The 13,158-nt window shown below is 36.5% G+C and overlaps 1 protein-coding gene across 1 annotated transcript in view; it reads right to left on the minus strand.

Annotated features, from left to right (window-relative positions):
• Positions 1–7,766: 7,766 nt before the first annotated feature.
• The window catches only part of cog6 (component of oligomeric golgi complex 6), a 69,450-nt gene continuing 64,058 nt past the window's right edge, over positions 7,767–13,158 (minus strand). The window contains exon 19 of the mRNA XM_055195925.2: positions 7,767–8,397. Coding sequence (XP_055051900.1) covers positions 8,250–8,397 — 148 coding nt within the window. The 3' untranslated portion in view covers positions 7,767–8,249. The remainder of the gene's footprint in view (positions 8,398–13,158) is intronic.

A 13,158-nucleotide genomic window follows, 5' to 3' on the forward strand; every position in this document is an offset into this window, starting at 1 on the left:
AGATTTAGTCCGAGAGCTTGCTGACCCTTCATTAAAAATCTATGTACTGTATACTGAAGTCACGTGACTTCAGTGACGTGGCAGATGTGTTATCCTTAGACATGTTACAGCGTGCATATCCCTCATGCTACCTTCACACCAGCCGTGGTAGAGGCATCAAGCACGAGTGATTTCAATGTTAAATCAATATGAAGACGCGTTGAAGCGCGTCTGGAGGTCTTAAGCGCGGCACGGTAGCCGCAGTTCCGCCTCGTTCCGCAAACGCGCGAGTTGAAAAATTTGAATTTGGCAGAAAAACGCTGCGTTAACCAGTCAGGAGCTTGCTCTAATAGTGACGTGATTAAAGGAAGCGAGCGGAGTCGCAGGAGCCCCTCCCATGACGCAAATTTCCGCGTGAATGTCTTATTGACTAAAATTACATGCGCGGTTTCACGTGCGAATGAAGGGGTAAACTCAAAATGTTCAAGCGGCAAACTAAACGCGGTAGACACGAATTTGATGCCTCAAACGCGGCTACTGTGAACCCACGGTCAGACTGTAAACGAAGCTCGGGCGCACCAGATAACACGTCAGCCGCGTCACTGCAGCCACATGACTTTAGTCTTGTGCACGAGGTTCACAACAGAACCGGAACAGAAGACAATGCTAAATAAAGTCGTAATTTTTTTATTTTTGGATGAAATGTATTTTCAATGCTTCAACACATTCTAACTGACCCACTGATGTCACTTTGATTATGTTTTTATTACCTTCCTGGACATGGCCAATAAACTGTACATAGATTTTGAATGAAGGGTCAGAAAGCTCTTGGACTAAATCTAAAACATCTTAAACTGTGTTCCGAAGATGAACGGATGTCTTACGAGTTTGGAACGACATGATGATCATTAATGACATTTTTGGGTGAACTATCCCTTTAAGGTATCTCTGCTTAAAGTGAGCCGAAGGTCCAAGCTGGAGGTTACGACGGGAAAAGTGCCCTTCGTATGCTTCTTGGATATAATTACAACAATGCCATGGAAAGCGAGGTGAACAACTAAAAAAAAAACACTTGATGATAATGAAACCTTTATTCTGGCATGGATACACAGACTTACTGTACATGCAACTGTTGCCAGAGTGTGCAAGTAAGGTGGAGTTATACACCGTGTCTATTAAGTCATTAGATTTTATTACAAAATTAGTTAAAATTGATGATTTTAGCAGCACTGGCCAGCATATATCTAAACCAGTATGTAGGTCATAGGGCTCATGTGGGGCATTTCCACCCGTGTTAATGAAGGGAAGAGAGGGAGAAACGGATTGATGGTTGGATGGATAAGTCAGCTGTGTGCGATGAAGTGTTAACCCTAATGGTTCCTTTACTCCTGCTCATGGAACACAACACCTGTTACATATCGGTGAGCTCGCCGTGTAGCACGTGCTAATGGGAAGGTGTGAGCGTGTGTGTGTGTGTCTTGTTAAACACGACCATGTGCTTCATTGCACACTGATACATGCGCAAACCCAAACCACCAGCTGGTGAAATACTCATTAACCCAGAGCACTTTCATTGAATCGAGCAAGATAAATGTTTATGACACACTTATGTATTTTTATGAAGCTTTTTGTAGGGTCTTTGAGCAAAGGTATAAAATCATAACTGATAGCAGACGGCCGGTCAAAAGAACTTTGCTTGAATTAGGAAATGCATACTATCTTTATGTGCCGTAAAACCTATAGGTGGTATTTGTTATGTGTTTTGTGCTAACAACAAAGGTTGAAGTCAAATGAGACCCTCTTGAACAAACACAAAACCTTCTTAGACCAAGACCAAATCCTGAAGGGACCCAGACTGCAGACTTTGAACGATCTGAGACTGGGATAACTACCAGACCTAGATTTAAACTAAGGCCCTGTTTACATCAGAGCATTTGCGTTTTAAAACGGCATTTTAAAATGAAAACGATCCTCGTTTATACTGGCATTTTAAAAATAATCTCCATCCACACTATACATGACCATAAATGCATGAAACATGACCAATCACGTAACTGGGTATGCGCATAAAAGTGTAAAATAACTTATTACTCTAATAATAGCTTACCTTTGCGCATTTATGCAGCCTAGGGGTGTGCCATATTGACAAAAATTCATACCTGGATCCTTTGCCGGCAACTATAACAGACACTATTTTTGAACCTATAAAAATGTGTTTGGGAAAGTCTTATATTGTTCTAGCTTCCCCCTACAACATATTAATATGATTAATAGGTTAATTTTATTTTATAACTAAACAGAAAGGTCTTTATGATTTAAAAAGGAAGCATTCAAGTGAACCGTACTAAACGAACTTGAAGCAAAAATAAATTTCAGCAAATGCAAACTTCAATCAAACATAGTAAGAGGTGAAGTATAGCCTTAGCCTACAGATATGCTTATTGCTTTAATGTAGGTAGATCCTCTTCAGCCATTTCATTTATAATAGTTCATTGTTCGCAGTTCATATTTATGATCTTATAGTCCATTTGAAAATTTTTGTACGAACTGACTGTATTCTTCAGAAAAACACCAAATAACTTATCTTCCCTTATCTGTTGCGGTTCGGTGTGCGATCAATTAATTAAAAATTAATATGACATTAATTTTTAAAAGTGTGCGAGGTCCGTGCACATCCTCCGCTAGCAACACAGAAATAGCAAAAAGCGCAATCGGCTAAACGAGCATTAAATATTAATATGACGTTGATTTTATTGTTTTTATTAATTTATATTCACAAAACTTATCAACAAAACATTGATTAAAATTAAGAGACAAATTATATGAAACGAAATTCATTTTTAAGTAGCAAACAAAACTTAAATTAAACTCGAAAATAATGTCTGACCCATATTATAATTCTCCCTTCATATTGGCCTTTACAACGCCCTATATGGCATTTAAAATTACAGTCTATCTTTCGTAATAAGCTAACTAAATTTAAACAAAACATAAACAACATTACAGCAATATTCAAACCCAACAATACTCAAACATAAATATAAAACAGACATTATCTATAAGGATACATGTTTAAACAATCTGATATAGTGTTTATAATAGCTGATTGGTAGATGTTTACTATTTTTGGCAAAACCTCCGTTGCAAACCAACATTTACATGAATAAAATAATTTTTACTTTGAAAATGATACGCTGTCACGTTAACATCAGCTGTTCGTTTACATAAGACTCCATCTACGTTCATTTACACTCAGCGCAACGTCTGAGTTCTCAAACTAAAACAGGGTCTGCAGCGTTTGCGAATGAATCCGTTTATGAGGATCGAAAACGGTGATGTAGTGTAAATGAAAGGTGTAAACGTAGCAAAAGTAACCCGTTTTAAAGGATAAACGCATTAATGTAAACATAGCCTTAGACCAACCACAAATGTTGCAAGACCCGGACCAATACTAGGCTCCTAAGACCCAGATCAATAATAAAGCATGCAAAACTCAGGCCAAGATGGTCGAAGGCTTAGATCTAGACCAAAATCCAACACCCAGACTTGACTAGGCTGCCTATTTTAACAAACTGTAATATATGTAAAACACTCAACCACTACTAACAGTTGAATTAACAGGTCAGAGCAATGGACTTGCAAATTTTCTGCTTTGAATACGGGTTAAGGTAATTATCCCTATATCACGGTGAAACCAGAAGCTTTAGATCCGGACGTTTAGTTTTAAGACTCAGACTTTGGTCAGATGTTATTTCTAATTTTATGCTGTACTATTTTTTTTCACCAAATGGTTTCAAGTATCTCTTCAAGTATCACAGAAATATTGGGGTCATGGTTGACAAAACCCTATTTTTTAGGTGCAGATAATTAAACTGATTAAAGATGAACCCAATCGGGATTTTGTTTCCTAACCAGGAGATCTGTAATAGCGCCTTGCTCCTTTGCGGCTCGATGTCCTTTCACTGATCATTATTTTAGATAACAAAACCCCTCGGCTCGTAATAAAGTCCTCATGAAGCATAACCTTTCATTTGTTGGACTAAAGGTTTATGTTGATTGTGGGGTTAGTCAACATCTGAATCCAGCTATCTATCCATCTATCTTTAGTCATGATGTCATAACATAACAGTCCAACACCTCAGCAGCGACCCTGCTTAGATAATGTCTCGTGACTATGGTTTCACAGACAAAGCTTATAGCTTGTCCTAGACTTAAACATGTGTTTGAGCGTTGTCTTATCTGAAAATAACACTGACAGATCTTAAAATATGCAAGTGCCATTAATTTGTCTCAAGATACACACCAGTAATGTCTTTTATACTGTAAGGCATGTATATAAAAGATGCTTAAACATCTTACTTAAACTAAAGCCAGGATACACTGCAGGATTTTTGCGGCCTATAAAATCATGACCTTATCACACTGTGCGACATGGATCGTACAACAAGCATGTAGACTGTACGATGATGACACAGAAGCTTTGGCGGCTGCGTCACAAGTTAGCGCAATGTCACCAGCATGCGCTCGTGGTAAACAAATACCAGTACGCAGGACGTAGCAGAAAACACACTGTGCGTAAATTTCTGACACTCAGAAAACTATCGTAGGCTATCTTTGGACACAAGACCGGTAAAATGGCCATCTTTGAACCTCTCTCCACTGATTAAGAGCCACGATTACAGAAATCGCAACGAATGTTTCACAAATGGCAATCTTTCATCTGGGACAGCCAAAAATTGTGCAGTGTATCCTGGGCTTAAGACCTTGTACTGGCTTTAGCTTAGCCTTGTTTGTGAAACCAGGATAAAGTGTAAGACATTCAAGCTTAACTCATTCCCCACCAGCCATTTTTTTCTTCTAAAAATATATAAACATACAAATATATCAAATGAAATAACAGACTGTCTGCTTTCAAACAAACAAATAAAACAGGGAAAACGTTTCATACTATCTATATTTTTTCTCTACTTATAAACTCTTAAAGGTGCACAAGAGGATGTTTGTTTTATACATTTTTGCAATATTACTTGAAACTGTCTTCACTGAATCATAAAATACTATTTATTAGGTGCACTGAAAGTAATAATATTAATATACGTCATCTGTGCACAAGGTAGTGCCTTAAAAACATCAGCCAAACGCTGAAGCGCTCATCGCATCAAAGATTGGCACTCTGGCTTGTCAATAACTGCCATTACAATCCTTGTGAGAGACGTGCACGCTCCAGTAACTTTACACAGGCAACTCCGTCTTTAGTTTCGGTTTGTTTTCATTGTCGCTCCTGCTTTCCTCCTCGAATTTGCACCATGGTAGAGAAGAAACGCGAAGGAGGACGCAAAAGAAATACTTTTTTTGAAGTCCCTGAGAAGAGAAGAAAATTGTCAGAAGAAAGTAATCTAACCAGTGTTGTTCTTGGAGAAGCATTTCAACCTCTTTTGCGCCTTTAAATATGGGTATTTTTCTTTAAAAAAAATAGCAAAAAGCATAAATACTTGCATGTTTGTGAAGGAATTTTGTTAGAGATCAGATTCAGAATGATTATCAAAACATACACAAAGTTTAAAATTAGTATATAATTTTTTGCTTCAGTTTTTTTTTTAAAGTGCGGTATTAAATATTGACATAAAAACTCATCAGGAACCCTTTTTTATGCAAATGTTTTCTCTTAAAGGCAGGATAGGCAGGAATTATCTAAAAAACGTTTTTACAAATTTGTTTAAGCTGTCTTTATATATCAATACATAAGTAAAATGTAAGTACTTTGAAAAAGAGAGTATAAAACTCGAGTGTCTGTAGACCTCTCACACAGTTAATTTTTTCCATTCGGGACGAAACAAATGATTGGCTGCCGCGACTATCACTCTCTCTCGCGACCATGGCACCACCCCTGTTGCTATGGGATCTGCCCATTCAGAACTCACAGTACCTGCATATCCAGTCAGCGACGGCAAACGAGGCAAAAAAAGGAATAAACGAAGAAATCAAACCAGAGTAAATATTGCGTGGCTTCTCCTCGAGTCGACGATGCGGTAGCGGTATTGTCTCCGGAGTGTAGTCCTCATCAGAGTCAACAATGCTTTCATCACGGAAACTCTTCCATGCAAAACACTGACTTAATAGTGAGTACTAAAAGCCATCCTATTTGTTTATATTCCTAGTGATAAAGTTAGGTGTATTATTACATGTGATTGTGACATGATGGTACTACATGCTCCTTCCTCTCAGCTTGTCTGAGGTAAATCCTTCTCCCAGCAAAGCTGTCGGTGTCTCGCGTTCATGTGTTTTGGGGGCGTGGCTTTAGAAGAAACCCAGAAGGGAGGGGGTGGAGTGAATGGAAAAATGAGCTGTGTTTAAAACAGTCGTGAGAGGTCTACAGACACTCGATTTTTATACTCTCTTTTTCAGAGTACATACATTTGACTTATGTATTGGTATATAAAGACAGTTTAAACAAATTTGTAAAAAAGTTTTTTTTTAGATAATTCCTGCCTATCCTGCCTTTAATTGACGAGATAACTTGTCAATGGCTGGGAAAGAGTTAAGAGAAGAATAAGATGGCACAAAACTTTATTCAGATACTGTAAGGATTACCTTATACCCAAGTAGCACTACTTCCATACTATGCTTGACTGCGATTCACATAAAAAAAATTAGTTTTTCTTTGTATGATATTTCTTGCTACTTTTTGAATTCCTTTTATTACTGTCTCAGATCTAGACTTGCAATCTTAAAATATAAAAAACATTTTATAAGTGACTATTTTAAAATATATGATTAACTAAAAATAAAATGATCAGATATAATTTCAATATTTATTGAAATGTTAAAGAAATCTAGATAATAATCATATAACTATTTAATATAAAAATGTATATAATATAAATAATATGTAACTATGTGCAAAAAAAGTCAATATTACTTATTTATTTTTTTGAACACATAAAATTCCAGAAAATACCTTTACCAAGTGAGAATGTATAGTGGATTTCATGAAAGCAAATTTTGAAGCAGAAACATTTTTTAAACATGATATCTTTTTGAAACTTTTTTAAAGCTCACCAATTTTTTTATTAGACAAAGGAAATGCTTTAAAAATTCTCCGTTTTACACTGGAGCACATGCAAAATTTTCTCAGCTCAGACTATTCAGGTTTAGATGCTGTGTGATAACCTAAATGGTGTTTTTGTGCTTTCCACAGACGTAACCTGTGTTAAAGATAGCATTCTAAATTCATAACCCGTTTCACAGAACACCAAACCACAGTGTCACACTTGTACTTCACTCGACTTTGCTTTTCGCAAACTGAAAGTCTTCAGCTGAATGCGAGGCATGTGGGGGCGTCTCGGCTACGGGCACCACGGGGAGAGTCCCTTTACTGCGGCCATGTGACAAGCTCAAAATATTCACCCAGATAAGAGGCCGTGCGCCCCCGGCGAATCTCGCACACTGACTTCACTGTAGTCTCCTCGCACCCCAATGGCTTTTATCTGTTAACCTTGTATTCCATCTGCTTCCATTTTAAAACTAGCAATCTGCTATTAATAGTCAAAGAGATTTTTTCACTGCTGTTTTGCTAAATTTAGTTGACGAATGAGCGCTGGCAGGCATTTTGTCGGCAATTAAAACGATGGCGTGACTGCCAACATGAAAGCACCATTGTCTGAGAGAATGCATCCAACTTTCTTCTCATTGGTCAAGGGCTCCGTTAGATGGCCGCAAAATTTCATTTAACTATCTCTTTCGAGAGGGAAACACAGTACACATAGAAGGAGACACACAGACTTACGAATGTTTGGGTGTATTTTAATGCAAAAAGACTGAATGAGAAAAGTTACAGACTGAAGCTGAGTCACATCAGGCTCTCTGCGGCCGTATGCGTCTAAAGAAAAACACCCCACGTATTTAATGTAATGACTGTACGTATATTTGAGTGCATGTAAATATGCGTATGGTTATGAAAAAGTCTGCAGTTTGCTCCGTTCACGCGGGGAGGAAAAACAAATAGATTTTTTCCAAGTGCGATCTGTTCTCTCTTCTCTTGCAAACCGCAACGTCTGCAGATGAGAACAACCACACAGAGACATTTCTGTACAGTCACTGTCTTTAATTTACCTTTCCATAATATCCTTATGTTAGAAATCTGTCCCATCACCAAACGACACGGTAGGAAGTCCTGCGGCCAGAATCTGTCATTGCTCCAGCGCACCAAGTATGTTGTCTGTGCTTTGGTTATGGCATGTAGGCCGTATCATGTGTGAATGTTGCATGTCTCAGGACAGCAGCGTCTGTACCTGCTGTGGCGATCTGTGCAGGACAGATTCTGGTTCTTTATAGCCGTTCGCGGGGTTGGTGACAGCTTTGTACAGCTCTCCATATGCCCGGCACACTAGCTCTGTGGACTGTTTGAAGATCTGCTCCCTGAAAGAAACGGAAAGGAAGAGAAAATTTGTGAAAGTGCTTTACACTCCCAAAAATGACACAACACCTGTACAAATACACAATAAAACACATTGCTCGTCACTATTCAGTCTCCAAGCAAAACATTACATAAGTTTATACCACGGGTCTATTAAATGCTTTATTCTGATTGGCTGAGAAATGTTCCATTGGTTTTGATTATTTTTCTGTAAACCGCACACCTAACTTAAAAATAGGCACCACAGCGATGTTTGTGGTAAGCGTGGTATAAGAGGAATAATTGACTTTGGTCCTTTAAATTATGTAAGGAGTAATTGATCGGCCGGTTGAAATATTCGAAAATAACGCACACCCAAGGTGGTAATGTGGCACGACGCGAAGTGCCTTTACACCGTGGGTTTGCATTATTTTCAAATAATTCAAAGGACCAGAGTCAATTATTCCTTTTATACCACAGTTACCACAAACATTACTCTGGTGCCCATTTTTAACCCTTATGTGTTGTCTGGGCCATTTTTGTTATTTTTTTGTCTTAATTTGGCCACAACTTTCTCTGTGTTTCAGCAAATGGAATGATTTTTGGTGACAAATCTTATATTTACTCATATTTTAAGAAAATGCTTTGAAATTTGTACCTTGGGAAAATTTACTACCCTTACGTATTGTTAGCGGCCAAAAATGGCCACAAAATTAAACTGCTGTAAAAATGTATCAGATTAATTTTTTTCCAATTTTTTTTGCATAAATCTGTTAATCAACCTCAGTACTGATCAAAACTACCAAATGTTTACAAAAATTCCATGAATTTAACTCTTTCATTGCCAAGTTTTAAGTGGTGTCACTGATTTGGGAAAAAAAACACAAAATGACAGATTTTCAATAGAAAAAGGGATTGTGGACTGGATTTTCTTTTAACTTTTTCACAGTCTTGGGCATGCCAAAGATTAGTAAAAACATTGGCTTTGATGCATTTTTAGTTTTTGTGCAGCATCAGATTTTATTTTTTTCTCCCTCATTTACTGTTTTTGCCCCATTGACTTCCATTATAACAACATTTTTTGATTGCAGAGCCATGACACCTTATTATCATGCATTTTTTATTCTTTGTGGTTTTACCTTTTGCAAAGAGGTAAAATGTGTCATTTTTACTGTTGATCACCATGTGGCACCATTAACCCTTTAGTAGGCCTGTGCAAAGGCTTGTCATAGCTCTGCAATCAAAAAATGTTGTTATAATGGAAATCAATGGGGCAAAAATGGCCACAAACCATAAATGAGGGAGAAAGAAAATATAAAAACTAAAAATGCATCAACGCCAATGATTTTACTAATCTTTGGCATGCCCAAGACTGTGAAAAAGGTGAAAAAAATCCAGTCCACACTTTTTATATCGAAAATCAGTGATTTTTTTTCTCAAATCAGTGGCATCACCCATGAGCTTGTCAATTAAAGAGTTAAAATCATGAAATTTTTGGAAACATTTGGCAGCCCCGATCAGCACTGATGTCGATCAACAGATTTATGCAAAAAAAAAATGAAAAAAATATTAATCTGATACATTTTTACAGCCGCCCAATTAAGTGCCCATTGTTGGCCGCCAACAACACGAAAGCATAGCGAATTGGAACAAGGCACAAGGGTTAAGACATTTAAAAGATTATGTGTGCGGTTTATCAGAATAAAGCATTCAACAGACCCGTTGTATAATTGAAAATACCTTGGGTGTGCATTATTTTCTTATAATTTAATCGTCAATTATTCTTTACATATTACCGTATTTTTCGGTCTATAAGCCGCGTTTTTTTCATAACTTGGCTGGTGCTGCGTCTTATAGTCAGGTGCGCCTTGTAAAGTCAGTATGAAGTAATTTTGACATTTATGAGGCAAGAGACATCATTACCGTCTACAGCCGTGAGAGTCCGCTATATGCTGCTTCTGTATTTATGTAATTCAATGGATTCAGTGATGCGCAATGACAAGTATGCGAACTTCATGTTAGTTGGCTTGTTCGATTAATTTAGACTATTCAACCTTCCAGGTAAGTTCTGTATGTTATGGTTTATCGTTTAAATAACTGATAATATTACTTTAACGTACAGACATCTATTCAGCCTGCTGTTCTGTCTGCTATTGGTTAGTTGAATAACTTGCCTTTCCAGGTTAAATGTCTGTTCTTCGGCTTGGATTTTGTGAAATCATTTTCGAAATAAACACGACGTATAGTCCACTGTGACTTATATAAGTTATTTCATCTTAATGACGCGTTTTTGAACGATGAGGTTTATACTCCGATGCGGCTTATAGTCCGGAAAGTACGGTGCCAAGATTCTAATAAACACCATTCATTTTATATTAACATTTGTATTATTATATATGTATTCATTAGAAGGGAGGCACAAGTCATATTTTAGTAAATTATCAAGGCTTTGGGGTGGACTCACTGGACCTCGGCTACTGAGTTACTACCTAGCAACCATATAGCAAAGCCCTAGCAACCACCTCCAATACCCTAGCATCACTGCAACACATTTTGCTTAGGAAAACACACAATTTCTTCAGAGATTGTAAACCTCAAATTAGCGTTGGTGGCACAGATAATTATTGTACGTTTAAAAGATGAAATATCAAAAAACAATCTTTAAAAACATAACATTTTGTAATACAGTACTGTATATGTGATCTCTGACTGACAAACAAACAAGTCAAGGCTAATGTGACATGTTTCACATTTTGTGACATGACAAACTAAACCAGTAACAAAAACACCACTAATAAAAAATACCAAGAACACTGACATTGTTTTGGTTTTAAGGTGATTCTGAACATCCCGGTTTTGGGTAACGTCATGCACATGCATTGACCTGACTGAAAACTAAACACGCTGTTCAGAGTGCAGAGTCCCACACGTAACACTGATCTGGGTTCAGTTCAGGACTAACACTGCCCTCTACAGGTTCACTTTTAATAGCACATCTACACACATGCAGATAGGCTGCAACTAACATCTGTTTATGAAAACAGCAAATGATTATTTCTTGCGTCATTTGGATATTCCACGTTTTGCCCAACGCTTTCCGACTAACAGTGTACAAACTGAACTACATACTGTATACGTTTAAAAATGGCTTTAAATATAAAGGTCATGAATAATATTTTTTATAGTTTCAAAGCATATCAAACTGGCTAAATGATGTGCTGTAACACATATAGGGCTTCAATTATGAACCATTTTTAACCCAACATCTAATGGGATGTGTATGAAATACAAAATTAAATTCCATTTTGTAAAATTCTTTCAGTTTCTACTTTTTTGAATTTATTACTAATTAATTTCATATTATCCTCTTCATAAACAGTTATCGAAACACAGTGCATACACAGCTCTTGTATAATCTTTTCACTAAATAAACTAAATGTAAAAACATAGGTAATGCATAAACAGATGATATGTCTAAATAAGATAAAAAAAATAAAAATAAACTCTGTGTGCATGTGTATCCTAATCCAACTCTTCTTAGCCTTACTTTGTGCCGCATCCAGAGTTGAGTCACGTGTGTCATGTTTATGTGTGGGAGAAAAAGAGAGAGAGTGAGAAATGGACCATGAGCTTATTAGTTGTGCCGAGCCTGTGCACGAGTCCATCTCCATTAATAGAGAACATTAACCTCAGGGACAGTGAGTGCTCCTCAAGCCCGTTACATTTCCCAATAACAATTGTGACTCAGTGCGCGCAGCTCTCTGCCGCTCAAATAGCAACATCGCGCTGATGCTAAAAGCATGCTCGAACTGCGAGGAAGATGGAGAGAAAAAACAAACGTGACAAATGCACAAGAAACCTCTCACGCTCACCGCTCTCTTAATGCCACACGAGACCATTCACCACCATTCATCGGCTGGTGTGATGATGAGAATAATGTGGCTAATGGGTATTTCATGAATAAGACTCCAACGTCTGCTGTAAGACACTCATTTAAATATTGGGTATATTTGGGCTGTGATTGTGAAAATGCCACATTTTGATGTTAAAAATGATAAATAATACATTTCCTTTAGTGATGCACTAAAATTTAATTTCTGGACCGAAGACAAAAATTTTGGATTTTTCTTGGCTAAACTAAAAAAATTATAATTATAATAGTTTTTGTATTATCATCATAATATTCTTTAATTCCATTATTTTAAAGAACCAAGTTAGAAAAACTACAAATATAGTTTTTAGTGCTAGGCAAAGATTAATTGCAATTAAACGCATACAAAATAAAAGTGATTTTTTTGTATAATATATGTGTCTGTACTGTGTGTAATAATTATGTATATTTAACCACACACACACATACATATATTCATTTCAGAATATATATTTAATAATATTTTTATATATTCTATATGATAAATAACAAATAAATAAAAAATAATAAAAATAAATAAAAAATAAATAAATACATAAATAAATATACATGAATGTGTGTGTATTTATATATACATGATAATTACAGACAGTACACCCTCATAAATTATGCAAAAAATCACTTTTGTTTTGTATGAGATTAATCGCGACTAATTTTTGCCTAGCAATAATAATAATATATATTTGTATAATATAAGTATAAAATAATCACCCATTTTTTTATAGTTACACCAAAATTGTACAAAAATTACTACTACTATCAGTCCAGCACAAGCTACTGAAAACTGTGCACTTCATTATTGGTTATTGACAGATTAACATTATTCACAGGAGGACTTGAGCTAGACTTTAAA

This window comes from Misgurnus anguillicaudatus, chromosome 24 (assembly GCF_027580225.2).
Source record: "Misgurnus anguillicaudatus chromosome 24, ASM2758022v2, whole genome shotgun sequence".
NCBI classification, from domain to species: domain Eukaryota; kingdom Metazoa; phylum Chordata; class Actinopteri; order Cypriniformes; family Cobitidae; genus Misgurnus; species Misgurnus anguillicaudatus.